Source organism: Syngnathus acus, chromosome 4 (assembly GCF_901709675.1).
Source record: "Syngnathus acus chromosome 4, fSynAcu1.2, whole genome shotgun sequence".
Lineage (NCBI taxonomy): Eukaryota > Metazoa > Chordata > Actinopteri > Syngnathiformes > Syngnathidae > Syngnathus > Syngnathus acus.
Window position 1 is genome coordinate 4,515,781 of NC_051090.1, and position 27,795 is coordinate 4,543,575.

At 41.4% G+C, this 27,795-nt stretch overlaps 2 protein-coding genes and 1 long non-coding RNA gene across 3 annotated transcripts; 1 reads left to right on the top strand and 2 right to left on the bottom strand.

Moving 5' to 3' along the window:
- The first annotated feature begins 39 nt into the window (after positions 1-39).
- On the top strand, positions 40-8,072 carry LOC119122296 (guanine nucleotide-binding protein subunit alpha-11-like). Its single transcript, XM_037250625.1, has 8 exons — positions 40-353; positions 825-988; positions 3,216-3,400; positions 3,530-3,684; positions 4,272-4,400; positions 4,672-4,801; positions 4,955-5,108; positions 6,580-8,072. Exons 2-8 carry the CDS (start codon positions 838-840, stop codon positions 6,783-6,785), a joined length of 1,110 nt encoding a protein of 369 aa, XP_037106520.1. The 5' UTR covers positions 40-353; positions 825-837; the 3' UTR covers positions 6,786-8,072.
- A 3,161-nt stretch (positions 8,073-11,233) lies between these two features.
- On the bottom strand, positions 11,234-20,061 carry LOC119121907. Its single transcript, XR_005097779.1, has 3 exons — positions 19,836-20,061; positions 19,375-19,444; positions 11,234-11,353 (listed from the first exon to the last, which is right to left on the bottom strand). It is a non-coding gene; the product is annotated as an uncharacterized LOC119121907 (long non-coding RNA).
- A 3,209-nt stretch (positions 20,062-23,270) lies between these two features.
- LOC119122117 (C2 calcium-dependent domain-containing protein 4C) lies at positions 23,271-25,475 on the bottom strand. Its single transcript, XM_037250326.1, has 2 exons — positions 25,305-25,475; positions 23,271-24,694 (listed from the first exon to the last, which is right to left on the bottom strand). The coding sequence occupies exon 2, from the start codon at positions 24,625-24,627 to the stop codon at positions 23,359-23,361; it is 1,269 nt and encodes a 422-aa protein (XP_037106221.1). The 5' UTR covers positions 24,628-24,694; positions 25,305-25,475; the 3' UTR covers positions 23,271-23,358.
- Between the last annotated feature and the right edge of the window lie 2,320 nt (positions 25,476-27,795).

The window sequence follows — 27,795 nt, forward strand, 5'->3', positions numbered from 1 at the left end:
AAAGATACTTCACTGTTATTGAGAAAACACTCCCCCCTCCCACACACACATCGCGCGTCTTCCGGCACCTCTGCGGTCGCTTAGCCGCGCTCCTGTCGCTATCGAGCCGCGCCGTCGCCTCGAGCGCATTCCAGTCGCGGCGCAGAGCGTGGACGCGGAACATTCCTGCCGAGGAGAGGTGCGAGGTGGACTCACCCGAGCAGCAGGTCCGTTTGTGACAAAATAAATGCCACCATTCGGCCGCTCGAGTCGCACTTCGTCCGCAGGTGCACCGCACCCGGCATCTACGCAAACATGGACCGCGTAAAGGAGGCATTGGAACGGGGACAGTGACAGCCTGCGCTCTCTTGAAGGTACTGAACTGTTTTTATTTCTCTTGTTCTTGTACTGCTTGAGCTGTAGGATTAACTCATAGCAAAGTTACTACAGTAGTAACAGAGATGTTACATAGATACTGTAAACTAGTTTCTTATTAATTTACATAGTGTGTACACTGAAAAGGGGTGGATCACTTTACATGTCAGATGTAGTTGATTTAAATCAAGATTTTTTTTTCAGATTACGCAGAATATCTAAACGCCGGAAGCTTGTGGTTTTAATGTTAAAATGGTCTTAAAAATGTCATGGATGGAATATAATATTACTTAGCAAGATGACGAGGCGGCACAGGGATTGATAAGAAATTAGGAATTTCAATGCTTCATCGATTCTCATTGAGTGAGGCAATGAATCAACAGGACAAGTCATCGATGAAGACTGATGAGAAATGAGAGGTCAAGGGAGCATTGGAGAGTGTGCTTGACTAACTCTGTAATTAATATTAGGCGTGTTCGGGCCATGGCGGGCTGCTGGGATCATTACCGGCGCATCTGCATGTGTTTCCTCTCGGAAGAGGAGAAGACTTCCCTCGCCGTGGACAACGAGATCAAGAAGCAACTCAAGAGGCAGAAGCGGCAGGAGCGGCGAGAGGTGAAAGTCCTTCTGTTGGGTGAGTGATGCTAAGTCTCCTTTTCTGTTACCGACTTTTTTGAAACTTTTTTTGACCATTGGATTTGGGTGGCTAGCCAATAATTTGGTTTTGTTGAAGTTGAGAAGATGGTGGTTCAGGGGGTAATGCGGCTGACTTTGGGATCTGGGTTCAAATTGTGGTCAGGGCATGTGGCCCACTCACATAAAAAAAAAAGAAAAAAAAAAGAAAAAAAAAAAAGAGGGTGGTTTGTGTCAGGAAATGCATTTGGTGTGAAACGTGTACTCAACTTATCATACTTACTGTGCCCCATCTGACACAAGGAAGTTGTTGATTTTTCTTAGAAAAAGGCGATGATAAAATCGGAGTAATTTGGACGCACAACTATGTTGATAACCTGATTTCTTGATAGCGTTAACTCATTAGTGTAGGTATCACTTGTTGGATCCAATTTTTGATCCAACCTGCTGGTCAAATGTGCTGGGTAGAAATAAAATGAGCATAGTATTTTCCATAAATTGTCATTTGCACGTGTACGTCTTCAACATTCAGTTGCACGTACACACGAGGAGTGAGCTAGCATGAACGGCGTTGAAGCAAAGAAGAAAGAAAGGGGAAAAAAAGAAAGAAAGAAGCACATACTCAAAGATTTTCGACAGCTGCACTTGCGCAATTGCCTAAAATTGAGCAGTGTGAATGGAATTTGTTCCTAACCCATGACACCGTAGTCACACACAAGCTCCATTTAAAACACAACTTAATTATTCCAATAGGTTGGTATAAACCTTAAGGCGGGCGGGGCGGCATCAATTACTTAATTTTTTTTTTTTTCCAATTTGCACGTCATTGTGTTTTTCAGGCTACCCTAAGCATTAGCAATTATCGTCTTGTGGCAAAAACAAGTTTGACACTCCTGAGTTATGTCGTTTAGCTTGGCATGTCCGGTGGCCCAATAGGAACCAGAAATATGCCAAGCATGTGGCAATATGTCGAGAATTGTTAAATGAAACGAAATGAAGCGAAACGAAAGAATGGTTCAGACTGCAATCGCTCATCAAGTCAGCAGAGTGAGTCTTACAAACCTACAGGGCTCCTTTGCAGCTTGACTGATGGCTTTATAGCGACAGGATAAGCCTGCAGATAAGGCACAAATGAACAGGTGCATCTTTGCCTGCACAGCCATAAATGTCGCTCTTTATTCAGTTTAGGTTGCGCACGCTATATATTGTCTTGACAGTCAGGACCACAGTCTGTGCATTCGACGGGCCTGCAAGATAACATGATTAAGGAATTAACAGGAAATTGGTTAGATTGTTTAATGATTAATGAGGTTTAATGTTAGACAAAAAAAGTGGGCATCGCTGTTGATGATTTACAATTTGAGATTATTGCTTCAGTCCGTGGTTGAACTATCGCCATGACGAAATATATATTATCTGCACGGGCAATGCTTTAAGTCAGGCTTGAGAGATGTATTTTTTTTTTTTTTTTAAATACATTACGTCACTCCGACCTGTATGACTTGTTCACCTGCAATGATTTTTACAGTGAAGGGATTGAAGTTGATGCACAACTTTGTTATGCTTGCAATGTGTTCACAACAATAATGGTGTCGTGTTTGGAGAGGTGCAATTAAATATCCTTTTACGCTACACTAAATGGTGTTTTCTGGAAATGGGACACACCCTGCCACAAATGCAATGACACATTTCAATACTACGAGCGATTAGTCTGTCGATTGTAACTTTCGGTTCGTCAGCTTAATCAAAAATCTAAAAAAGATCTTACAAGAATGATATCACTTTTTTTTTTTATGAAAATGTCATAATGGAACGAGATAGCTCTTAGTTTTATATATTTTTTATATTTTTAGCAATAGGCTTTTTTTTAAGTTATGCTCTCAAAACAATGACAATAAAGTTGTATTTTTTAGATAAACAGTTGTGATATCAGATTTGTTTCCTTAGCTGAAACTTTTTTGAGAAAAATACTCCTACTATAACACAAATAGCCTGATTGGGAATATTTTGTATATTATATTTTATGTTTTATTATATTTAAAAAATATTTTTATTATATTACAAGAATAGGAGGTTTTATTTATTTAAGTTAAAATAAAGAGTTTTATTCAAAGACCAAATCTGAGACTGAGCACAAATCAGAATTCCTTCATACTTGTGTTTAGGATGAGCTTACATTGTATATTATTAGTACATATGTGTATCATGTATGCCCCTTGTTGCCTCAGGAACCGGCGAGAGTGGCAAAACTACCTTCATCCGCCAGATGAGGATCATCCACGGACGGGGCTTCTCAGAGGAGGAAAGGAAAGGATTTGCTGAATGCATCTTCCAGAACATCTTCACGGCCATCAAGGCCATGACAGGAGCCATGACCATGCTTAAAATTCCCTACTCCAACGCAGAAAACGAGGTAGGCTCAACAGCATACGCAAACACTTTCTGTATTCGGGCCCATCTGGCCCGTTCTTGTTCCTGAATAGATGTAAAAGAAAAAAAAAAATCTTCCTTTTCTGGTACCATCTTGTGCCTTCTCACACAGTTCTATGCCAGTAAGATCAAGAATGTGAATCCGGTGCAGATCACCAAGATGGATAGAGATTACGTGGATGCTATCCGCCGCCTCTGGGCCGACTCTGGCATGCGGGTCTGCTACAGTCGACGCTGCGAGTACCAGCTACTGGACTCCACAGAATAGTGAGTCCATTTTAATTCAAATGAATGTAGATTACATGGGAAACAAGTCACTTAATATAACTGATTGAATCTGGTGCATCTACTTTCATCTCAGTCAATTATTTATATTATAGAAATTAGATTATTATTTATAATGATATAAATTATATTATATTATAGATGGGAAATTCCAGGAAATCTTTTATTTTCTTACTGAAACATTTTGTTGACTCGTGACATAAAAAAATTAATAAATCGGGACGCTGTTCCTGTTTGTCCATATTTGCCAGTAGAGGGAATTAGTTCCCTTCCGGACTCATTTCACTGCCTATTAAAAATGAAATCATATAATACGCAGGCATGAAGCGACCTTGGATTTTTTATTTTTTTTTTTAAATGGAGGAATCGATCAAAGACAAGGTCACAGTGTGCTGCTCGTGTTCCTCTGTTTGTCGAGCAGTGTGTGTGTGGTGTGCCATAAAGGCATCGTCTTGTCATTTTTTAATCACAGCTAATTTATCACTCGTGTTTGTTTTCCACGCAGGTGGGCGGCCATATCATAGCTGCAGTTTCCTGATTTTACTGGGTTTTTTTTTCTGTGCTTTCAGCTACATGAGCCAACTCGACCGCATCGCAGAGCCGGACTACGTCCCCACGGAACAGGACGTGCTGAGGGTTCGATTCCCCACCACGGGCATCCACGACTATGCCTTTACCATCAACAAGATTACACTCAGGTGCCTTATCATCACGGAGTTTAATTCCTTCCATGACAATGCTCGTAATTCAAACATCTAAAATCATGTTTCTTCATTGGAATTAAATGAATCGTTTCCAGCCCCCAAACTGTGTTTTAAAGAGGAAAATTGCTTTTTAGAAAAAAAAAAGAAAAAGCCCTGAGAATTGTCATATACCAAAGTATTAAGTGCCATTAATTTTTGCTTTTCTGCGTAATTCTTATCAAATCATCAGTTATCATTTGGTAAAGATTTGTCGCTCCGCCCGCAGGATCGTGGACGTAGGTGGTCAGAAGTCAGAGCGCCGGAAATGGATCCACTGCTTTGAGAACGTCACCTCGCTCATCTTCCTGGCCTCCCTAAGCGAGTACGACCAAGTCCTGGAGGAGAGTGACACTACTGTAAGTATCTTTGCTGAATAAAGCCACCACAACATAGCGATTTTGAACATACAAGATATAGCCCTGTATCTTCTTAGCATCACTTCGCTTATCTACCAGCAGGTGTCACTCTAACACATAAAAAAAAAAAACGTATCTGTGTGTGTGTCTTAGAACCGCATGGAGGAGAGCCTGGCTTTATTCTACACCACCATCCATTCACCGTGGTTCCATACCACCTCCATCATACTCTTCCTCAACAAAACTGACCTCCTGGCTGACAAAATACTAACCTCTGACCTGAAGAAATACTTCCCTGGCTTCGCAGGTAAGCCCCGTTCCTCAATTAAATGCCAATTCGGCGGTTTATAATTTTATGACAACAAACTTTATTTTTCTTTCCTCAACAAACTGTCAAATTAGTTATCCGACTCACTCAACATGCCAGTCCCCACACATTCAAAGTCAAAGATACTACAGTGTAGAACGTGCCAATAGCGACCCCAAGTGGACATAAATAATACCTGCTTCTCACTTGGAGATTTTGTATTGATTTTATGCACACATAATGATTTTAAATAAAGAAAAAAAATTACTACTTGAATCAACTACTTTTATATACTCAAACTATTTTATTGTATCTTACCTATGAATGAGCTGGCCCATATGTCTGTTTTAAAAATCAAATATGGCCCTTAATCACAAAAGTATTTCTGCCTGCGCTCTACTGTAAAGTACAATATTCCAGACCCCACTTTGAGGACATTTTCTTGGAAACAGAACCTTTTTTTTTTGCCATAATGATAAATGGCTGGTTGTCATGTTGATTCACTCTCGTCCACTTTTTTTCCTCCTCATTGTGTGACTCATTCACTCAAGTCGTTTGCAAAGTGAATTCCGCCACTCCCCCCACTTCAATTTTTTTTTTTTTCATGGCCAAAGTGAACCATAATTGGGGGATCTTTTGTCCATTTCATAATTGGCCTTTAAATGACTCACTTCCTGGAGTTTTTTTTTTTTTTTTTTTTTAAATATATATATTTCACACGTGGCCTTTGCTGCACTGCCTTGACACTTCCCATCTTCTACTTCCAGCACCAGTCCCTCACCCTCCTGTAGCCCATGGCAACAGACAGATCCCCTTCCCCCCCCCCAAATCCCGTTATGTGTCTTGTGTGTGCAGGGGTTGTGATAGTTGCATGTCAAATAAACACACAAAATGATCGATTTTGTGTGCATGTGTGTCCGTGCGTGATTTAAGATGGTATGAGAGGACCTCTGCTCCATACGAGACGGTGATAATGTCTTTGTTTTGACACAGTGAAGCCACATGGGGCTCATTATCCACAAGATGGAGCCAAAGCAATAATAAATGATATTATTACTGTTCAAACTGTTAATGTTGCTTCACACAGTTTCACTACATTTACAAAGTTAAAATGGTTAAAGGGGGAAAGCAATGTGGACACAAACAGGCAGCATTTTTTTTTTTCAAATGTGAACGGCAGGATGAAGAGAATTGTTTAAACAAATTTAACAGAACACAAAAATGCAAGAGACTCAATTCTGCCTATTGTTACTGCTTTTTTTAACGATCACACCAAAATTAGCCGAGACCTTACTCCACCCATTCCAATTTAATTAAAAAAAATAAAAAATACTCAACAATTGACGTACATGGCACTCCTCGTTAGGATTCCCGTTAGCACACATACCATTTTATGAGTATTGTAATTATGTTATATTTCATTTTCAGTCTAAACAATGCTATTCTAACACCTCTGTCCTCTTTCATTCAGGTAAGACACAGGATGCGGAAGAGGCCAAAAAATACATCCAGAAGCTGTACCAGCAGCAGACCAGGAACCCGAACAGCAGGGGGGAAGGGAAAAACTTCTACCTGCACTACACTTGTGCCACAGACACGGACAACATTCGCAAGGTGTTCAGCGACATTAAGGACACGGTGCTGCTAAAATCTCTGCGGGAGTTTGGCATCTTCTGAACTTTTAACAGACTTATTGTACGACTATTTTTAGAAGGACGGTGAAAATGAAGGCCAGCTTTTTATTGCACACGTGAAGGAGCCCGACACATCTATTTTCTGGATTAGCTGGATGAAGCCGATCCCAGCCAATCAGAGTGCACATAATGTACAGCCGAACAACCATTTGAATCATTTGTGTGTGTTGTGGTCAGGATTGGTTCACTTGGCTTTCTTTGGATATTTTACTCAGGTTGCCCAAATTGTTATTTTTGTACACAATCCTAGCATAGTCAATTGAGAACTGCATTGCGCAATCTTTTGTATGTAGTGCACATTGACATACCATTTTTAAGTACTCTAACCGCCGTGAAGTTCACGTCCAGGTATCAGCGCTTTTTGGTGTCAAAATCATCAGCAGAAAATGCTCATTTGTGGCGCCAACACAATTTGCAACATCGGAAATTATGGAAATACGATGAGTTATATCTCCATTAAAGGACATTTTTTATAATACTACCTTAACTTGAAAGCAACAGTTTGGAGGGAAATGAAAAAAAACATACAATTGTTTACAATTACATAGAACAGGGCATACGTAGCTAACAATAGACAATAACCACTGTTAAAACAACTCTTCGCTAACTAAAGTGACGACAGTGGTGATGATGAATCAGGGTGAGTAATTTAAAAAAATATATATATATCAAAGTGTGTGCTTTTAAATTAACTGTGTACTATTTATGATGTTTAAGAAGGGAAACAAATTCCTTACTAGCTACACAAATGTGTCTATATTGTTTATTACATTTATGTTTTTTGTTAGTCTTTTTACTCTCCTCATTACTGCTTTTTGTTTTTTAGGTGTTAAATTTTTTTTTGTCTTTTGTCAGGCACATTGTTCACCACATGCACATCAACTGGGATGATGCATCAGGAGTTTTTTGTGGGCAGATGTTTGTGAAAGGAAGGGGGGGGCTCCAATATTAAAAACAAAATCAAACATTTGAAGTTAATTTTTTTCCTCTTATTTGCAGAGATTTATAGGAATAAAGTCAGAAATAATTAAAAAATAATCTGCACAATGGTGACCTTATTCAAACTTTTACTAGTTCAACTTGTCCTCAAATGTAGGTCAGTTAGCTTAATGCTAATATATAATGGGAAATGTCATAGACGAGCTAAAATAAATAACAATATTATAGAGTGCTATTTTTCCTCATTAAAAAACACAGCAACAATTTTTCTTGTTGGTTCGCCAGCTAACGCCACAGCATGATAATAAAACCGGCACATTTTAAATTTTAATCTTTCAGCGGCTCACTGTCATCAAAAGAAAGAGTTGGCGGTGACAATAATAAGGTTTACTCTGGCCAAAGACGATAAGAGCGGACAATGGGTGGGAGTCTGCCCCTTTGCTGATAATGAGGTGCTTGGTTTGTGGGAATCTTTGGCGACTTTTCCGTCAAATAGCCATGCTGCGTCTTCTCTGATAAACGCTGGGCTTCTGTTAAAGGCCAGCTTGTGTGATCTCTGGCACACGTGTGCGAAGGTGAGCTGGACCGCTTTTAAAAAAAAAAAAAAAAATGGTTGAACTGCCTGTTTTAAAGCTATGCCTGTCTATGATAAATGTGTTTCAGGTCTTCTACTGTTCTAATGTTCAGATAGTGGCCATTTTGGACAGGGGCAAACAAACTACTCATAACTCAAAGGTAGGGCTTGACAACACTAACTTTTTTCACAAAAACCTGATTTCTGATTTTACTACTTTGCTTGCAAAATGAAGAATTGACAAAGACAAAAATAGTTTTTTTTAACATTAACTTATTATATCATATTATATATATTATTCAGGGTATCGCATCTACCGAGTTACGTATAAAATTGAATGAAAAAGTCTTTGCGAGTCTTCTATTCCATTATTTACATAAGCATGATTTTTTGGGCAAAAAAAAATATCACTCCATGAATCATTTAAAAACAGAATCTGCACATGATGCGTTTTCATTATTATTTTGAGATTTAATGAGATTACTCAGGTGCACCAAATGTCATTGCCAATTTAATTTTGCCGTAATTAGAAGAGTGATAGTACTGTAATAAGACCACTGACATCAGATCCAAAAAGCCAAGGCCCTATAGATGATGGATAAAAAGACAAAGAGGAAGTTATTCATCTCCACTACACACTGTGGTTTTCGTGGCTGCTGGCTCGACACATGCTAGCCTCACACTGCACCTTGTGCATTAATGAGTTTGTGAAAAATGGCTCCATGGCCTTTGTTTTATTAACGTGGGGAGAAAGGGAGAGGGAGAGAGAGAGCGACATACAAAATGTTCCCAATTAAAATGAAGAAGAATTGCGGGAGCCGGGTTCCCCCGTCGCAGCAGAGGCGCTTTCTCATGTTTCTAAAAAATCGGAGGGCTCCTAGACAAGTCATTAACGTCGACGGCGGCTCTTTGTGAGAGCTCTGCTCGCCAAAACGTGTTTACCATAAGCCAGCCAGGAGGGAGAAGAACATTTACAACAATGAACACTTAGGAGGCACATACATAATGCAGCTAGCTCCTGGTGTTTTATGTATCATCTTTAAAGCGGCCGTTCTCAAACTAAGGTCTGTGAGCCGTAACTTGGGAAAAGAAGAGAAGGCGGAAGAGTGAGGTGAAAAAAAAAAAAAAAAAAAGATGACAGGAAGAGTGCGGACCGAGGCTTTGAGCTGATGTGGTCGCTTTAGAGCGCCTGGTGGGATATGTTCCAGCTTTCATTTTTATAGCTCAAAAACATCATTATATATAGAAATAAAAAGTTGCTAGCCAAAGTAGCATCCATTTTCCCAGGCTGTGGGAAATTCCATATTTCAATCTTTATTTTATTTGACAGTACTCTTTAAAAATTTGGCAGTCTTTAAACAGGTCATGAATATTTAGCTTTATTTATTTTTTTTTTTTATTTTTTTTTTTTTTAAACAAGCAAAAAATCCCTAATGGGATGATCCTCGGAATAAAATCTCCCCTGTAAGGTAATACCTGACCCCAAAAAGCTGAAAAGGCCTGACATGCGTTTCAGACATGATTGTGTGGCTTCCTCTGAAGTGTGTGAAGTACACACAAACACCATTCAAGTCCTCCAACACAACCTTGAAAGAATTTCTTTTTCCATCGGGCCAGAAACTTGGTGAGCTCCACGCTGGTTACGCATTTATCGCCTGGCTGACCACTGAAGTTCAAATCAAAACATCGCTTGTAAGCTATGAACCTCAGAATGGACCAACAACTGTGCGTTTCTTTTTTTAAATTCCACTTAGCAGCTCACTTAAAAGAAACAAAAATAAGATCAAATCAGACTTTCTTCATCCAACAACACAGCGGCACAAATAAGCAAACTGTGCTGTCTGGAGGGAAAAGTGCCCAATTTATGACGGGAAAAAAAAAAAAAAAAAACTACCACGTTATTCTCGTGACGCCAAATCAACACGTCAACAGGTGTCGGGCCTGCTGCGCTTAGTGATGGTTGCTATGCAATTTTTAAATCAGGCCATTTTGGTTAAGTTTGTAGAAATGCAATCAATGAGACGATTACATGTGAGTGCTATAAATAGAGTTGGATAATAAAATAAATACAAGAACTGTAACAAATTCTTTCCCGTTGCTTCTGACACCGAGTGAGCTACCGAAAGCGCCACTTTGTGAGCCAGCGTGACTCTATTACGGAACCTCCACTCCAATTTTTCTTTGACATTTACGTGTCTTGCGTGCGCTCGTGTGACCGAAGAGGCGAAGCTGTTGAGAAGTCTAAGCTCTCCACGTCTGAGTGGCTCAGGCTTGTGATAAAAGTAATTACAGCATTCAGCCGAGCATGTCGGAAACTCAGGTAAGCGGCGTCTCTCTGACACAATTATCCTCCCCGGTGACGGCTTTGCCCGTCCGTCGCTGACAATTACAATGTGGTGACGAACGTCGCCGAGTGAGCTGCTCTAATGTAAATAAGCACTTGTGCTAAGCTAGGATGGACCAAAAGATGTTCACGCCGTGAGTGACATTCCCTCGTTAAATAGCCTGCTGATGTTCACTACTGCCTTGAATATCAGCTATTACTCATCGTTTCATTCAGGCACTTCCAGAAACACCGTGTGCCATCATCTTCATTAGAGATAATTAGCCCAATTAAGCCATTGTCGCTTTGCTTTTAGCTGATGAAGCTGAAAATTGCTTGATTTTCACCATCAGAAGCACTTCAACTCCAAAGAGACAAGGATGCTACTTTTGTGTGGAGTGAATAGGAAAAAAAAAAACTGGTTATTTTGACATTTTGGCATCGTGCAGATCCATGGAGCTCCCATAAAAAAAACATCAATGCACTGACAAAAGAATTCCTCGAATTAACTGAACAGCTTTTGAGAAGAACAAATAAAAGCAAAGAACTATTATTTTGCCTATAATGGAAGCATAAATGGTCAGTCAGCCTCGATGCTAGCCAGGAGGATTCCGAATAAATGTTACCTTCCAGAAGGCCATAATGATAATGCCAGCCCGCCCAGATGGAGTCGGCGCGCTCACTTATGTTTTCCAGCACTAAAACATTTCACCTCCTGCAAGCAGCACACACACACACACGAGCACATTAAATCATTCCGATTATTACGATTTAATCAAGCTGTAAATAACGTACGGTTATTCAAAAAGAGGCTTCAATCTGTTTAATGCCACTCTAACTTGAAGTTTATTGTTAAGCTAAAGCTTGATGCTAATGATAGCCAGCCTGCGAATAACAAAAATCCTCTTAAAATGGACGCCCATTGCAATGCATTGTGTTCACTTTCTTTGAATAGATTACAAAAAGGAGACAAGCATTATGATCCCAATGTGCTCATGAGATAAAGTTAATCTCACGAGATACTTATCACTGTCTGTTTTGTTTTTTTGCTGTTTTTTTTCAGTGCGTCTCACCTCCGGTGAAATAAAGTTTCACCTACGAGGTCTGTGTTTGTTTTCTTTTTGTCTAACATTAGCGGCAAAGTTGTTATGGATTAATGGCATGGCGGCCGCATGCAAAATCACCAGCGCGAGCAGCGGTACAGCATGTTAAATGATGAGCCATTATGGCGATTTTATAATGGAGCTGTAATTGGGCCTCGGCGGTACAGCTGCACCATTTTCATGGCAATTATTTCGCTTTTTCTGGCACCCGGCTTTTATCTGGACTTCTTTTCTTTCTCCTTTTCTTTCTTCTTGCTCAGCCATCTTAGTTTTTCCATCAGGACATGTTCAACTTTATCTTCTGACTGTCATGGATGTGTTGGCTCCATTACATCATCAATGATGATCAAAAGACCATCAAAAAAAGACCATCAAAAAGGTTTGTTTACAATGGGTGAAACTGGACTCCAACACAATTTTTTTTCTAGGGGGGGCACAAAAGCATGCAACAAAATTAGCAAATTTTGATTTTGTTTTGTACATGGACTATTTACTTTTTTTTTTTTTTTTTTTTAAATAATATTTGTATTTTTTTTACAATATATATATATTTTTCCCCCTTTGGTATCTTTTGAATGTAACGGTCTTTATCATAGTTTTTCTGATAATAATTTCCAAAAATTACAGTGAACTCCAACACAATTTGTTTTGGGTAGGGCACAAAAGCATGTAATAAAGTTAGTTTTTTGATACATGAACTATTGACATTTCTTTATAATATTTTGATTTTTTCTTAATATTTTTCACCCTCTGGTATCTTTTCAACTGCAACAGTCTATTATAGTTTTTCCTGATAACAATTTCCAAAAATGCATAAATTTGCAAATTTTGGGTTAACAGGAAATGTGCCAACATGTGATTAGCTAATCAGCGGGTCCCCACTTCGGCGCTACATGATAGGCCGGACGCTGAGTGTATAATCACAAAAATAGATGAATATCAGGTACGTGCGCTTGTGTGTACGTGGCTGAATTATGAGCTTGCGAATGAGCTGTAACCCCGAGTGCATTGGTACGGGTGGCCTATATTTGCATAAGTGACGGAATAATGGATGTTTGATTGCACTGAGGTGGATCAGCGTGACCTTTTCGATTTACACGAGGGCTATATGTAAAGTAGCAAACTCAAACAGATTGATGGTGTTTTTGTAGAAAAATACAAAAAGGTCTCGCCTCACGTTCGAAAACGTGAAGAGGCCATTTGGATTAAACTGACAGCTGAATTGTAAGATTGTAAATTGATACCTCTTTGACTTCAACGTGTTTACATTTAAATCACACCCATGTGGTCACTGTGAGATTACTGATAACTCTTTTAAAACATTACAGAGCACTTACCTGTCCCAAACTAGCATGCTAAATCAAATTATACTGGCTCTGCTTGGACTATCCGTGTCAGCTCATGGCAAAAGCTTTACCGATATTCACTTCGATTGTATAATAACATTACTGCATCGAAAAACACTGGCAGGAGTGTTCCACGAAACAGCTCAACACAATTTCCATATTATGTGTTTTTCTAGGAGACATATTTGAGCTCATTTCAATTTCATGATAATCACAAACTCAAACCACCTTGGCCTCGGTGGCCCGAGCTACCGGCTGTATAATTTAATTGACGAGAGAGATCCCGAGGTGATAAATAACACAGCCCAACCTTTCGGCGTTTACAAATGTTAAATAACGAGTCTCGGGTCGAGCTTTAACTAGATATAGGATTTTTTTTTTTTATTTGAGTGTGAGTCTCGGGATCACTGGTCTTAGTCTCCTTTATTTTGTAAAATAAAATGCGACTCCACAGCAACTCAAATGGAAGCTCCGGCGTTGAGACAATATTAAAAATCTACCCAGGGAAACAGGAAAAAAAAAAAAAATGACGACAATTTACAGTGTAAGTGTCCTAAATCAACACGGCTACCCCCCTCCCACACTGATTGTGGCTAGAGCACGCTGGGTCCGCATTTGGCTGAAAGATGATTAGATATTTGGCTCTGCGTGCCGTCTAACCGTCAGAGTTGCGGCTATAACCTGGAAGAGCCTATTAAGGCAACTGCACCACATGCGGCGTCTGATGTCCAACGTTCGCTATCGTGGAAGTGAAGAACATGCACTGCCTTAAACTGCTTTTGATTTATTTTGCGTTCACCTTTCTGTCCCGACGGTCCTTGACAATATTTCTGGGATCAGGGAGCCATTTATCATAATGAAAAAGCCTTTCCAGCAGCACTAAAATTCTCTCGACAAAGGTGCCTGGGGAAAGTAAGGCCTTTTCTTTTCATCATAACAACAATCTCATTTCTCTGGGCTTTCTGAGTCAGTCTGTTAAAAGCTGACTTGTTTGGTAAGATCAAAATTGTGGCAGCTCATAACTTGAAGCAGACTCGCTTGTATCTCAAGGCAAGTGCTAAAATTGGGAATGAGGGACCTCTCTCGCCTGCCTATCTGAATGCCTCCTCTCAAGATGAGCATTTTTCCATTTGCCTCCCTCACCCCTTCCTCCTATTAAATCCTCTCTCTCTCTCTCCATCCACCCCCACCTGCCTCCGCCTATCTCGCCGGCTCTTCTTATCAGATGGCCAGTGAAGCGTAGCGAAGATGTCTGCACTGAAGACAACAGCCAGGGAGCAAAAGCTGTGAAATGCAGGCAGACCAGTGAAGTGACACCAAGGGGCATAATTTGAAGCTGTATGTGGGATTAAAAAAAAAAAAAAAAAAAAAAGATTATTGGGTGGCCTGGGCATGATATTAGACATTACGAAACGCTGAACATCTCCTCGGGGTCTACAGTGGTGAGAGGCGGTCAAACTAAGCTCATGATCACTTTTACAATGTCATAATGAAAGCTGAGATGGAGACAGGTTTTTTTTTCCGATATACTGTGTCTGTAACAAACACAGGGGCGTGTAGAGGTGGGGGGCCGAGTCGGCAGCGGTTCCCGGCATCCAACATTAGTCAAAAAACGGTCTCAAATAAAAAGAATCACAAGAAGTGCATTAACATAATGGAGAATAATGATGGTGGATATCTTGGCTTGCAACCTTCATTACTTCAGTGAACCTTCTCTGCCCCGAGCTTCATATTTTATTAAATAGTCTCTTGCAAAATATTCATTTTATGCCATATGCTCAGCCGTAAGTTTAACCTTTCATTACCATGGTAACAGCCGACCAGTGAGCAAAGGAAAGTATGTCAGTTTTGACACCACTGAAAATATTGAAGAGAGTATTTGACGTGGATACAAAAGTTTACACACCCCTGTTCAAATGCCAGATTTGCAGCAAAACCTTCAGGAAAGGAAATAAAAATAAACAATTGAGATCCTGTGATCGCACAATTGTGCACAACCTTTTACACCTCCCTGTCGGACATTTAAAGTGCCTCGGATGAGATTTGGCAAAAAAAATTCCTTCAAACAGATAAAAATTAAAAAAGTTCACATCCAAAGTTATTTCGAGACGCTTGACACAGATAGTTAATTAGCCAAATTTGATCTTAAAGAAGAGTGACAGAAGTGTGTGTTCGTGATTACTTCTTTAATCTCGCTAAATTGCTTTTCTCTATCACCAAAATTGTTTGTTGGAGGTCCGGTTAGTGGGTCGGACAGCTCTTGATTGCTGTGTTCGAGTAAGTGGACGCACTTATTCTCATTAGGTCCTCACTTTCTTCCTCCGTCATTGAGGATACCAGCCTCCTGCTGATTCGTTGGAGCGCCTTCAAGGACATATTTCTCCAAACGAGCCGGCTCGACGGAGGAGGAACTGTACAAGGGAGCATGTGTATTTTTTTCACGCGGTCAGGGAGGTCAAAGTCGAGTGTCGCCCAATCCAATTATCTAACAGCGCAGAAAGTTGCTGTGAACTTGATTTGAAAAAAACCCGAGTTAACTTTAAACGTTTCCTTGGTGAAGCTGTCACGGGGTGTCTTGTTGGCTAAACCAAAGCTACTCATTTTAGTAGTTGAATAAATACAAAGGTTTGGAGTCAATGAATAATCGTTTTTTTAATGGCGATTTCAATCTTGTCAAATAAATGTTAATTAAACGACTGCAGTAAAGGCTCGTTTATCCAAGAGGTCGCCGAGCTCAAATGCGGAGACATTTAGCCACTCTTCATTTTCGGATGACTTTAATTAACTTCCAAGGGCGGCACGAAATGTGACCTTTCCCAACTGACATTGTGAATACCTGTAATGAGTTTTACAGAGAATGGATTTAAACGCCCTTCTAAAATGTGCCGAGTTGATCTGTGTAATTTGTTACTTATATTGTTTGTCATTTGGGAAGTAGCAGCTTTGTTGTCATGTAAAAGCTCAGCCTGGGAACTGATGCAGAGTTAATGTGGCAGATTTATTAAGCCCTCAAGCCAAAGGAGTAGATATACTGCCTTGTTTGTCTGCTACATGGAGCTGTGCAGCTCTCGGGCCTACTCACAAAAAAAAAAAAAAAAGAAGCAAATCTGAAGCTAATCCTCCTGTCACTCTGCTAAATCTTCGACGGGATACCATCTGATGCCAACGGGCTCAAGCAGAGACAAGAGCCATTCAATTTATTATATTTGCAAAGCTAACATTCTAGCTAGCTTACCTGTTCAATTTAACTTTTAAGTCGTGTTGAGTTGGCTAAATTTTGTATGTGGTCAGTTGTAAATCACCTTTTGAGATCATTTCTGTGTTATTTGCGTTTTAAAGTGATTAAATGATAAAAGAAAATGTCAGCTTCATATTTGGGATTAGCTATCTGCTGTGGAGCAATAGCTACTTGTCACATAGCTACTTGAAGTTGAGACTTTTATATAATTGCATCATTTGTTGGGGGTAAAAGCATGTTCCCAATAAGAGACCAAAAGTCGCTCTCATATTTTTCAAGCCTGATTTCTCATTTCTCGCTGCAGAATGCCAATTTGAAACGAGGGGGCGCTTTGGGGATTTCAAATGACGAGATTCCCAAGCGTGCACCGCACTGCATTCTAAACATAGCTCAGAGGAGTCGATTATCACGTCCCGGCCATTCTTCCAAGACACGTATCGCAATCACACCACCTTTGATTCATGTCTTGATAGACACTTCTAATTCAGTGTAAAGTGCACAAGTGAATTAGACGAGGCGATATCGGCACCTTGTTTACTCTTCGTCTCTCATCACGGTCCGGCCGAAACCCGAGAGAGAGCGAGAGAGCTCTGCTTCGTTACTTTGAAACCACGGATCAATACGGAGCCGTCCACAGTGATCTGAACTCTGGCTAAACTAATTGGCTCTCGCCGCATGCTGAAAGCACAATGAGTAGACGAAGGCCTTCTCACCTTCTTTGACAGAAACCGGTTGCGCGACTGACTGTAAGAGCAGCTCGCCTCGGGAAAAACATTCCTGGGCGAGTCGAAAGGTTCTAACGGCGGTCGGGTATTCTCCCTCAGCATGATCTCCGATCCGAGTATGCAACCTGCTACTCCTAACAATTAGGTTGCCTCGTTACCTCCACCAAGGAGGCCTTCAACGCCTTGTGCTTGTTTGCTAGCAGTATTAGCTTCTAGAAAATTCTCCTTTTATTGTGACAGACCCTGACAATGAAATCCCAATTTGAAACCCTAACCCTTGTTTCCAATCAAAACGCAAACCTCAGTCACAGATTGCCCAGGCGGGCGGCCGTGTATAAATAAACGTATGCTAATATTTATCCCGCAGTTTACACAATCACGCTCAAGGAGCTTTGCTTGTGGGTGTATGAGGAAATGTCCATGTAGTCTTTATTAAGAGGCAATCAAAAACAAACAATGCGCTGGCTTACTGATTGTGAATGCGTTCGAGCGTGTTTCCTTATTCACCGTTTCCGTTCCTGGTCTTTGTTGTGTTAATCACGCCACTCAGGTCCAGGCCTGCTATTATCATCATCGTCGTCGTCACCGGGCCGCATTTACTCGCTTCATCAGGTGTCGTTCTTTTCAGCCCGGCCTTGACAATAGAGGCTCTTTCTGTATATGTTAAAAGGTGCGGCTTGTTGTACACTAGGTCCTGACCTATGTGGATTATAGTTAATAAATATAAATCATTAATATCTGAAATAAAATTCCAATAACCAAAAATATATTAGGGGTTAAATATTGGAGTGAACCAGTTGGCACAAACTTTTCCGGGGTCTGCTGGAATTTTTTGATAATAATAGAAAGCCTACCAGGAATTCTGAAATGTATTTGTCTAATTAGAGGCACTTTAAATGGCAGCACTTAGGTGGTGAATCCCAGCACACTTACGTGCAGCACTTATGTGGTACACATTTATGCAACCTCATGACCTCAGTTGTTTGTTTTTACTCCCACTCTCTTTTTTCAATTGAGTTATACAGATTATGATTCAATTTATCTTGCTGTCATGTCTAAAATATCACAACAGCTGGAATTTGAAGGGGTGTGTTGACTTTTTATAACGGGCCGTATTATTTCAGACGCTATTTTTAAATTCAATTCAATTCAAGTCTCACATTTGAAGATACTGACTTGAAGTGTTATGGGAGAGCGTGTTCTTTGTGCAAATGACTCGAACCTTTTTAGTGGCGGCGCATGGAAAAAAAAAATCCATTAAGCTACTCGGATCAATCAAGGCATCAGCAGGACTGCCGGCTGGAAGAAAGCGTGACCTACAATTCAACAGGCGTCCATGCAGAGCAGAAAGAGAATCAAAATGACACAAAACAGCTTCTCGTGCTTCCGAAACTCATCAGGGGGAATGTGGTCATGTTTTATCCTGAGGCGCAGGAACTAAAGGAGACTTTCCCCCCCCCCCCCCAATTCAACCTTACAGTGACGGCTTTGTAAAATAATCTTGCCCAAGGAGAACGAGTTGACATGATGTCATATCGTTTCAATCGAAGCAAGCGACAGGTACGACTCAGCTCATCACAGAGGATCAAGAATACATGAATGTGAGAACTGCTGTCTAAATGTGTTTCTGCACCGTTTGTGTTACAAATATCAATTTAAGTATTTGTATGTGGATTAAATTCAACACTTTTTGAAAGTAATTGCTTCATTGTGAGTCAAAACCAGAGCACGGGTTTCACATGAAGCATCCACAACTTGCTCGGAGAAAACAAAAAACACACACAAGCTTCTCCACCTCTTCAACTCGAAGCCTATCAGACAGATGTCCTTTTCAACGGCAACTCTTTGATTTTCACGCCTTGAATGGACGCTCGTTCCCACGCTCCTCTAATTAAGATCCCGTTGCCGCGGAGCTGATATTAATTCACAGGTGTCTGCTCCCCTGCCCAGTCACCATGGCAACCAGAAGGTATGCCGTTTAATCCATAACACACACGCACGCACATTTCGGCCCTCGTGTTATCTGGATTGAATAATCTGAGCAAACGTTGTTCATTGTGCTGTCGACTACGTGAAGCTGAGAGGGAAAGTAAAGGCTTGTTCGCGTAAAAGCCTCGAAATGACTCAATATTTTCTCACTATTGTGCAAAAACAACCCAATATGAAGAAAAAAAAAAAACAATTCACAGGCGGTATTTCTAATTACACCTTTCAAATTATACCTTGCACAGCACTCATTCAAAGCACTAAAATGCTGAACCAACATTAAATGCAAGAACTCATTTTGTGCATGTTTTTACAAAAAAAAAAAAAAATCTACTTACTCAGATTTTAACACGATATTCGGAAATGTTTTCCAGCGTGTCACTGCAAGTTGTGCTGGATATGTCCCATCTGGAATGAGAAGAGATTGTCAAATTTAGACAGCTGCATTTCAAACATTTTGAGAGGACACAAATTTACTAAATCTTCATGCACCTCAAAAGAACTGTCAATGATGCGGAAGGAAAATAAATAAAATCACTCTTAGGTACTTGCCATGTTCTCTTGTTCACAATCAAAGCCTCAGGTTTGAGGCGCTGCATGGTGAGCCAAAACTAACTACACAAGTTAGCAAACAACAAAGTGAAATACAACGCTAACTACACGAGTTAGCTAACAAAGTGAGGAGTAAACTGAAAGGACGCTAAGTCCACAAGTTAGCAAACAATAGACAGAACAAAAAAGACCAACTACACAATATAAACAAACATGGAAGGAGTGAAATGGATGACTGAAATCTTACCCGTTCAAGTTAGCAAACATGATACAAAAAAAAATGCAGTAAAAAAACTGTTGCGTTTTGTTCAAGATGTCCGACGTTGAGCAAGGGAAACAAAGATGTGGAGTAACAGTTGGTTCGTTATTGTTTAATGGCGGCCAGTACACAACAACCTCCATTCTCCAGGTCCGAAAGTTTTATATTGTCTGAAAGAGGCGGGAAAGCAAAAGGATGTCCTTATAAGGTCTGCTGTCACCTGACCATTTGGTATGGTCACCTGACCTGTGTATGTGTATTGGAAGGTTACAAAGCTCTGTGCTTTTTAAAAAAGCGTTTCTGTAGCACTTTGAGATTTTCTTAAAATGTAAAGTGCAATATAAATATAATTTATTATATTATTATTATTATTATTATTATTATTGAGCAGTTATGTTTATATAAAATAAGAGAATTTGCACATATATGAACATGAAAAATATATGAGTTTGTCTAACCTTATAAAATATGTACACGTTGCTGTTTCTCCCATTTTTAGAAAAGTGGTGGAAAGTAAAAAAAAAAAAAAAATGCAAAAGAAGACATTTTGAGGTGGATTTGTTTGTTGAGCAGAGCATCACATCACTTTAAATAATTTGACAATAACAAGCCACCCAGCTAGCAGCCTAATATGCCAGAAATAGAGTCTGCATGATGTTGATCAACCCGCTTTCATTTCCGAGTAGCCTTGTTTGTTTTGTTATGTGTGTCTGCGTGTTTTTTTACAAACCGCCATGTAGGGGATGTTACAGAGATGGGCAAATAAAAATCAAGGTGAATGAATCTCCATCACTCCAGCGGGTTTGGTATAAAAGCCCAGCTCGAAAATCGCTAACAATTAGTGTCTCATTAGTTTCATGGTCAATCAATCACTTTGCCAGTCTGTAGTTAAGGTTTCCCCCCTCCCTCGCTTGGATTAAAGGTTCGCCCTTGTGTTGCCATGGCAACCCATGCCGGATAGTCACCTCCGGTGATCTGCACAATGGCGGATGCTTCAGGGAGCTCTCATGCTTCTTTTTCAGGCTCTTGTAAAAGTTTGTCACTCTCACTTTGCGCTTAACTAACCTGAACAAGGAGGTTGCAAAGTACCTCAAAGCTGACATGAGAAAATCAGACATGAAAGAATTTGCAGGAACTGCTGGCAAGTATTGGCTTGTGTGACAGCAATCGCCCCAATATGCGTTTAACAGGCGACCAGTGCAGGATGAATTTCAAACGGATTCCCAAAACGTGTTCATTTGCTCTCGAGCTTGAAGTCGTCACAGTCAAGTGTTGCAGGTGTAATGCCGGAAGGAGAAAGTAAAACACTTCAGCGCAATCATACTGGCTGGCAATTTAAACAGCAATAGTGAACCTCTCCCAGACACACACTTATTTCATTCCTTCACTCAGAAGAGAGTCTGCTCCCGGGTTGCCATAGCGATCCCAAAGCCAATAAGAGCCATGAACCTTTCCTCAGTGTTGCCAAGAAAGCCAGGGATACAAATTGCCCCAATCAAATTTGCCCTCGGGTGTATAGCTTTCCATTCCGTCAGCGCCGCATCTCAGATGGTCGCTCTGCCGCCTCGCCAGATGACAAAATTACAAATCAATTTGCAAGCTGGAAAAGGGACGGAAATGAACAATGGTGCCTCTTGGGGAAACCCGTCTTTGTTTCTGTAAATCAAACAAAAAAAGTCCCTTTTCAGTGTGTGTGTGTGTGTGTGTGTGTGTTGAACAGGACTTGAGCCTTGTAAAAGTCTTCAGTGAGGCAGCTTCGCTTGCGCTCACTGGCTTGATGATTCACGACGAATCATGTCCATTCATTGAACTACAACTCAAATATACTTTGGCTGTGAAAAGACCTTTGGAGGTGCAGGTGCGCACACACACACACACACACAAACACGTGTGTGTCACACCCGTGAGGATACTCAGCTAAGGAGAAGACAAGAATAAAGTGTTTGCTATTACTGGGATAAGAACTATGCAGTCCACTTCAAGTTGGTCAAGTGTTTTTATTTTAATTCATTAAATTGCTTACTTTTTCTGCTACAACAGTTACACCAATCACTTGTCAAACAGAGGTCCACTTAAAAAAAAAAAAAAAAATCACAGGAGTAGCGGCATTGGCGTACACACCTCCGCTACCGCAAACGACCAGATTAGAATTCTGTCTGGTTGACCTTGTGACTTTGAATTATTTGTACGCAAAACTGAGTCACATCAGCTGTTTAAAATGTACAGATTTCTATAGAAGCTTTTGAGTGAGCTCCTTTTTTTCTGTTTTTGCTCCAAAACACTTACGGATTTAGTTGCATGCGAGTGAGGCCAAGATGTAACGCTGGCTGTCACCATGCCGGTGCGTCACTAGCACAAGCAGAGGAAAAACAGTAGATACCTTTTTTTTTTTTTTTTTTTTTTTTTTTTTTTAAACAACATGCGTACATTACACATAGAGAATGAACAACTTTTGACTGAACGTCATGCTCATCTCAGTCACACACACATACAGGCACACAGTGGCCAAAACATTAGGTACAGTAGCAACCAAGAATGAACTTGTTTTAGTGACGCTTAGCACATCTGCTAACCTGATTTGAATCTCTCTTCAGGATTTTACATGTTATTGTGAGGCATGATCAGACTTTTACTCCGTTCTTAAATAAGTATATTATAATAATAATAATAAGCCAAAACAATCATCAAATGATCTGCAGGAATTGCTGACAAGTACTGGCTGCAAGTGACAACAATCTCCCCTAAATTGTCCTAGCCTCATCTATGGGGAAGTTTGGAATTTTTTTTTTTTTGAAGCTTTTCATACAGAAAAAGTCAATCAGTCCCTAGGAGGGAGGGTAAAAAAAAATTGTAGCTTTGTTTTGCTAAAGGTGTACCTAATGTAGTGTCCAGTACAGAATCGTAAGGCTTTAGGGTTTGGCGCAATATTTTTAAGCAAGCGTTCATGCCATGCAAAACGCTACACTTGCATTGTCGTTCTATTTTATTTTATTATTTTTTTGCTTGTTTGTTCCCCTCCGCCCGGATCAAAGCATCATTTGCACATCAGGACGTGGAGCTGCATCAAAGCAGAGGAAGGTGGACAAGGGGGGGCCCTCACAAAAGCATCTTTGTGCACAGACACACACAGCTTGTGGCCGAGGCGTCACACAATCAAAATCAGGGCATGAGACACACATAGTGATGTGCGCAGTGAGGGGCGGGGGGAAGGTTTGGGGGAAGTCCATACCTGGCAACCTCATTTGTTTGGTTTGAGGGGACACATTGGCTACCAGGGGGGGTTTGAGAACCAAGAGACATCAGAACTTGCTACTGAGAAGGAATGCTTGAGAAGCACGCTTCACTTAAGTCAGGTGTTCCGTTAGCTCGGCCAGCGATTGCCAAATAAAATGGCGGTGGGGTTGAAACGTACGACCCGGTGGAAAGGCGTTCTAACATACACAAACGAGTTGTGGAGCAGTGCAAATAACTCATAAAGGTCCATGAGTGGATTCTGGTTGCTTTTTGGAGCCTAGACCCCCGAGAGCAGCTTGCTCAGCAGGACCTCCCGCTCACCCAGCAGAGTGTTCCTTTTGAGGCTGGTGCCTTTGTTGACCACCTTGAGCTTGAGCGACAGGTTCTTGACCTGCAGCGGCCCCACGCCGTCGAAGAAGAAGTCCTCGTTGAAGACAGGGTTGCGACTGTTCTTGATGATGTTGCTGCGTTGCTTCTGCATCTTGCCGGGTTTCAGGTAGACGGACACGCAGCAGTTGATGCTCTTGATGTCAAAGTGTTTGTCGTAGAGATTCTCGGCCGCCAGGACGCGGACACGCAGGCGGGAGGTGCCGGCGTCGTAATGGGCGCTGATGCGAACGCTGCCGCCCTTGTGGAGGTTGACCGTGTGCTCGCGCTGCGAGCCGTGCTCCGGAGACGGTGCGCCTCCGTAGTGGAAGGACGGGATGTGCAGCCGGCGCTGGACGCAGGGGCTGGGCTCGGCCGAGCTGCACTCGTCGGTGGAGAGGGAGCTGTGGCGAGCGAAGGAGCGCTTGGCTTTCGCCACCTTGGCCTGCGTCTCGTGCGAGAAGATCTTGAGCAGCGAGGCCGAGCGAGATAGTAGCGGCGAGCTGAAGGGTGATGACTCGGCCGAAGAGCAGGTGTCGCTCTCGCCGCCGCTGAAGTAGCGGTACGGGTTCATGTGGGAGGAGTTGAAGTCGGCTGGGTTCAGGTGGTTGCCGGCTCCGCCCCCGGCTCCGTCGCCTTTGCCCGGGGTCTTCCTCTGACTGTTGGGGGAGGTCATGGGACTGGTGATGTCACAGTGGAAGAGCGATTCCTTGCGACGAGTGTGGGGGCTCTCCTTCAAGGTGGTGAAGCCGTAAGAGGTTTGGGTCTTGGGCACGTAGGGGAGAGACATGGCGGTCTGTGACTGGGGGTCAGCGTTGGTGTCCCCGGCGATGACGTCGTCGGCGCTCTCGATCTGAATGATGTGGCGGTTGGCCGCCTTTAGGAGGTTCTTTGTGTCTCCCACCATTTTGACCACCAGACGGGGACTTTTGGGGCCGCTGATCTTCCTCCCGCCGCTAATGGTTTGCTCCGACGTGGAAGGCTGCAAGGCCTCCTTGGGCTTCACTGTCTCGGGTTCGGGAGGACAGCTGACTAACTTGGGCGGGATGAAGAAGTCCGGGATCTTGTCTGGCGTGAGGACGTTAGAGTAGGGCGTCGCCGCGCCTTTATTGTCATCGTTCTCCCCGTGCCGCAGCATGCCGGTTTCCACCGAGCCGCGGATCTTATCCAAAACCCACATGGTGCCCCACCTCCCGGACGGCGGGCCGCGTGGGCGTGAGCGGCAGTGCAATGAGCTGGAGCTGCAGCTAATAAAACACAAGGGGGTGTAAATCACGAGTCTACTGGGAGCACTGACAAAAATAACATTGGTCTTGTAGCTTTTCGCCTGCGGCACTTGAAAGACGACCAATCACTTTTACAGGTGACAAGTAACAGACTGACTGTGTACTCCCTAATAACTTTTATACTTTTACTCCCTACATTTGATGTCATCTATCACCACTTTTGAATCCTGACAAATTCAAAATAAGATAATTTTAATTGTAGAGGGGGGGGGGGGGGATATGCCTCCTCTACTGGCATAAATGTATATACATGCAAGAACCCTACTTCCTGCACTTGGCACTTACTCGGGAGACATTAGGTATCAATACATGCAAAAAAGTCAAACTACACAATATTAGGTACAGATGCACAATCCAATAAGAGCCAATACAAAACCTGAGTAAAAAACGGAACTACTTTTAATTAAATAAAATGGGTTAAAATGTACATTTTAAAATATTTTATCTAATTAAATAAACAAAATAAAGACTAGAATAAAGTACTTCGGCTTTACTTTTTTCACTTACAATGTTATCATGATATATATATATATATACACACACAAAAAAATTACAGAGCTTATATACTCACAATGTTATGGGGGGAAAACGTCAGATGATTTTTGGCTCCTCTTGCTTCTTGCAGCCAGCCACAGGTGTGATGAGAATGAGCGCTTAGCGCGGTGCGGCGCGGAGCACCGGGTGCGAGCTTTATATATGCAACACCACAGTCGGGGTGACCAATCAGCTTGAGCCATGTCTATTTGTGTGACACACACACACACACACACACGCACACACACGCACACACACACACAACACCTATTCTTAGAGCACGTCAAGTATTTCCTTCCTGCACACAACACAATGACAGCTTTGATGAGGACAATTACGACGCACATCTTTGGATTTAAATCAACAACTTGTAAATAACCAAATATATATTTTCCAATCTTGCGGGGACATAATTTAGGATTACATAATACACACACACACACACACACACTGAATATATGTGAGTGGCAAAGAAAAAAAATATGTAAAGAAATTTGTTAAAAAAAATGGGAAAATCAGGTATCACATTGTGGCTGTCGGTCAATAAGCATTTCTTACTACTATATATGTCAGCGTAAACTCCAAGCAGAATAATAAACAAACACGTTGCGAAATAAATATTTCACAACATCTGCTCTCATATTGAATGGTAGGAGATCATATCAAGCGTTTTGTGAGCGTATCATTGGAATAAGCGTAGATGCACCTGCTGTCTTTCAATTTGAACAACTTTTCTCCCCCCCTTCTATTTCTCCTCCCCGTCCTCCACTCTCCAGCTTCTCTTATTTAGCATGTCCATCCCTGCATTTATGGTGCTGTTTCCCTGGAGACTTTGCTATGGCAACACTTAGATGTGCGCTGGTTTAAAAACCTCCTGACATGGACGCCGCACTGGCAGGGAATGTTTTGTACGGCCTCACCTGTGGAATTACAAAAGGCCAGTTCATTGTACAAGCAGTGACCACACTTGCGTAAAGGTCTCGGGCCTCCACCAGCGAGCCACATGCTGCATCACCTGGTCCAATGACACATCATTTCCTTTACTGTACTAATGCCCAAACTTGTTCAAGCTTCTTTTATTCATTAATGCGTAAAATGGGTTACGGAACAGAAAAGTCGTAAAAGTGTGACTTATACAGTGTGACTCTATATAAGGAGAGCCTCAAACCGGGTCATCTGGGTCGAAGGACAGCAACAGAAGACAGAAAAGAAGGTCGGACATAAATGTCTGGTATGTAGACGTCGCCACGGCAACATGAGCACAAGCAGCAGGCTGGGTGTAAGCCGGGTTGAGGCGGAAATGAACAAGAGCGGCCATATGACGTACCCAGGCTAAAAATGGATACCGCGACATGTCAATCATTTCACGGCAAAACACTTTACCTCCGACTGTACTTTCCATACAGCCTTTTACTTTCATCTAGTCTCAGCCACTTCCTTTCTATTTCCCTTGACAGATTTCCATCAAGTAGTACAGTGAACCTGTCCACTTAAACAAAAAAACAATATTGGCTAGTTATGTGCTCAAAAGCCATGTCTAATATAAAAGTCTTGCTTTGGCGCCATCTTGTGGCCACGCAACTATTTTGAAGTCAGGGGAGAAGCTTCATTGTGTCAGGCCTACATAGTCTTGTGTATTAAAGTTTCTTTCCGTCATCTTGTGGCATTTGTAGGCAATTACAAACCTTTTTTGTACCCATATGCAAGTTTGAAAACAATCAGTTGTTCAAGATAGAGTTGAATGGACCGCGGGCGCTGCTATATTAAATGATTAAAAGGTTTATAATCCGGCAGGGTTTCAACAGATAGTGTGTCCTAAAGTTTTAACATTGTCGAAACATGTAGGTAAAAATTAAAAATAAAATGTGCGCATTATCAGCTAAGTATATACAGGGAAAAAACAGCATGAACCTTACCTGCCAATGGAGGCGATTGCACAACACACCTGTCATTCCAACGCAGACAAGATCAGATGATCTGATGCTGCACCCTAGCGGTAGGATGTGGTCACACACCTTGTCATGTGAGGAAATCGTCTTTGGTCTCAATCATCAGCTTCATCCTGCAGAGTAATCACTCCTCACACCACATTAACAATCTAAAAAAATAAATAAAGTTGGACGACAGACTTTAAAGTCTTTGAATGTTTGCCCACCAGACAAAGCAACTTTTTCAAAGTGTGTTGCAAAATGTCACCTTTCAGTGTGATGCCTAAGTGCATCAAGGAGTCAACACAGCAGCGTGCAGGAAGCATCCGATCCTGGACAAGTACATGACCTACACGTAAGAAAAAAGTGAGTGACGGAGTGGATCACTTAATGGCTGATTATACCACCATTACGCAAAAAAAATCTTACCTTCCTGCTTACAGCTCCTTACAACTCTTTCAAACAATTCTCTTTTTTTTTTTAAATATACAAACTAAGGGAAAAAAAATATATCTAATATTTTTTATTAATTTTTTTAAAATATACAAACTAAGAAAAAAATAAAATCAAGTGATCATTGAATATATCCACATGCAATCA

Coding starts and splice junctions, on each gene's coding strand:
- LOC119122117 (XM_037250326.1), bottom strand. CDS start 24,627: ATGTGGGTTTTGGATAAGATCCGCGGCTCGGTGGAAACCGGCATGCTG.
- LOC119122296 (XM_037250625.1), top strand. CDS start 838: ATGGCGGGCTGCTGGGATCATTACCGGCGCATCTGCATGTGTTTCCTC. Junction 3,401..3,529: donor ACTCCAACGCAGAAAACGAG/GTAGGCTCAACA, acceptor CTTCTCACACAG/TTCTATGCCAGTAAGATCAA. Junction 4,802..4,954: donor TGGAGGAGAGTGACACTACT/GTAAGTATCTTT, acceptor TGTGTGTCTTAG/AACCGCATGGAGGAGAGCCT.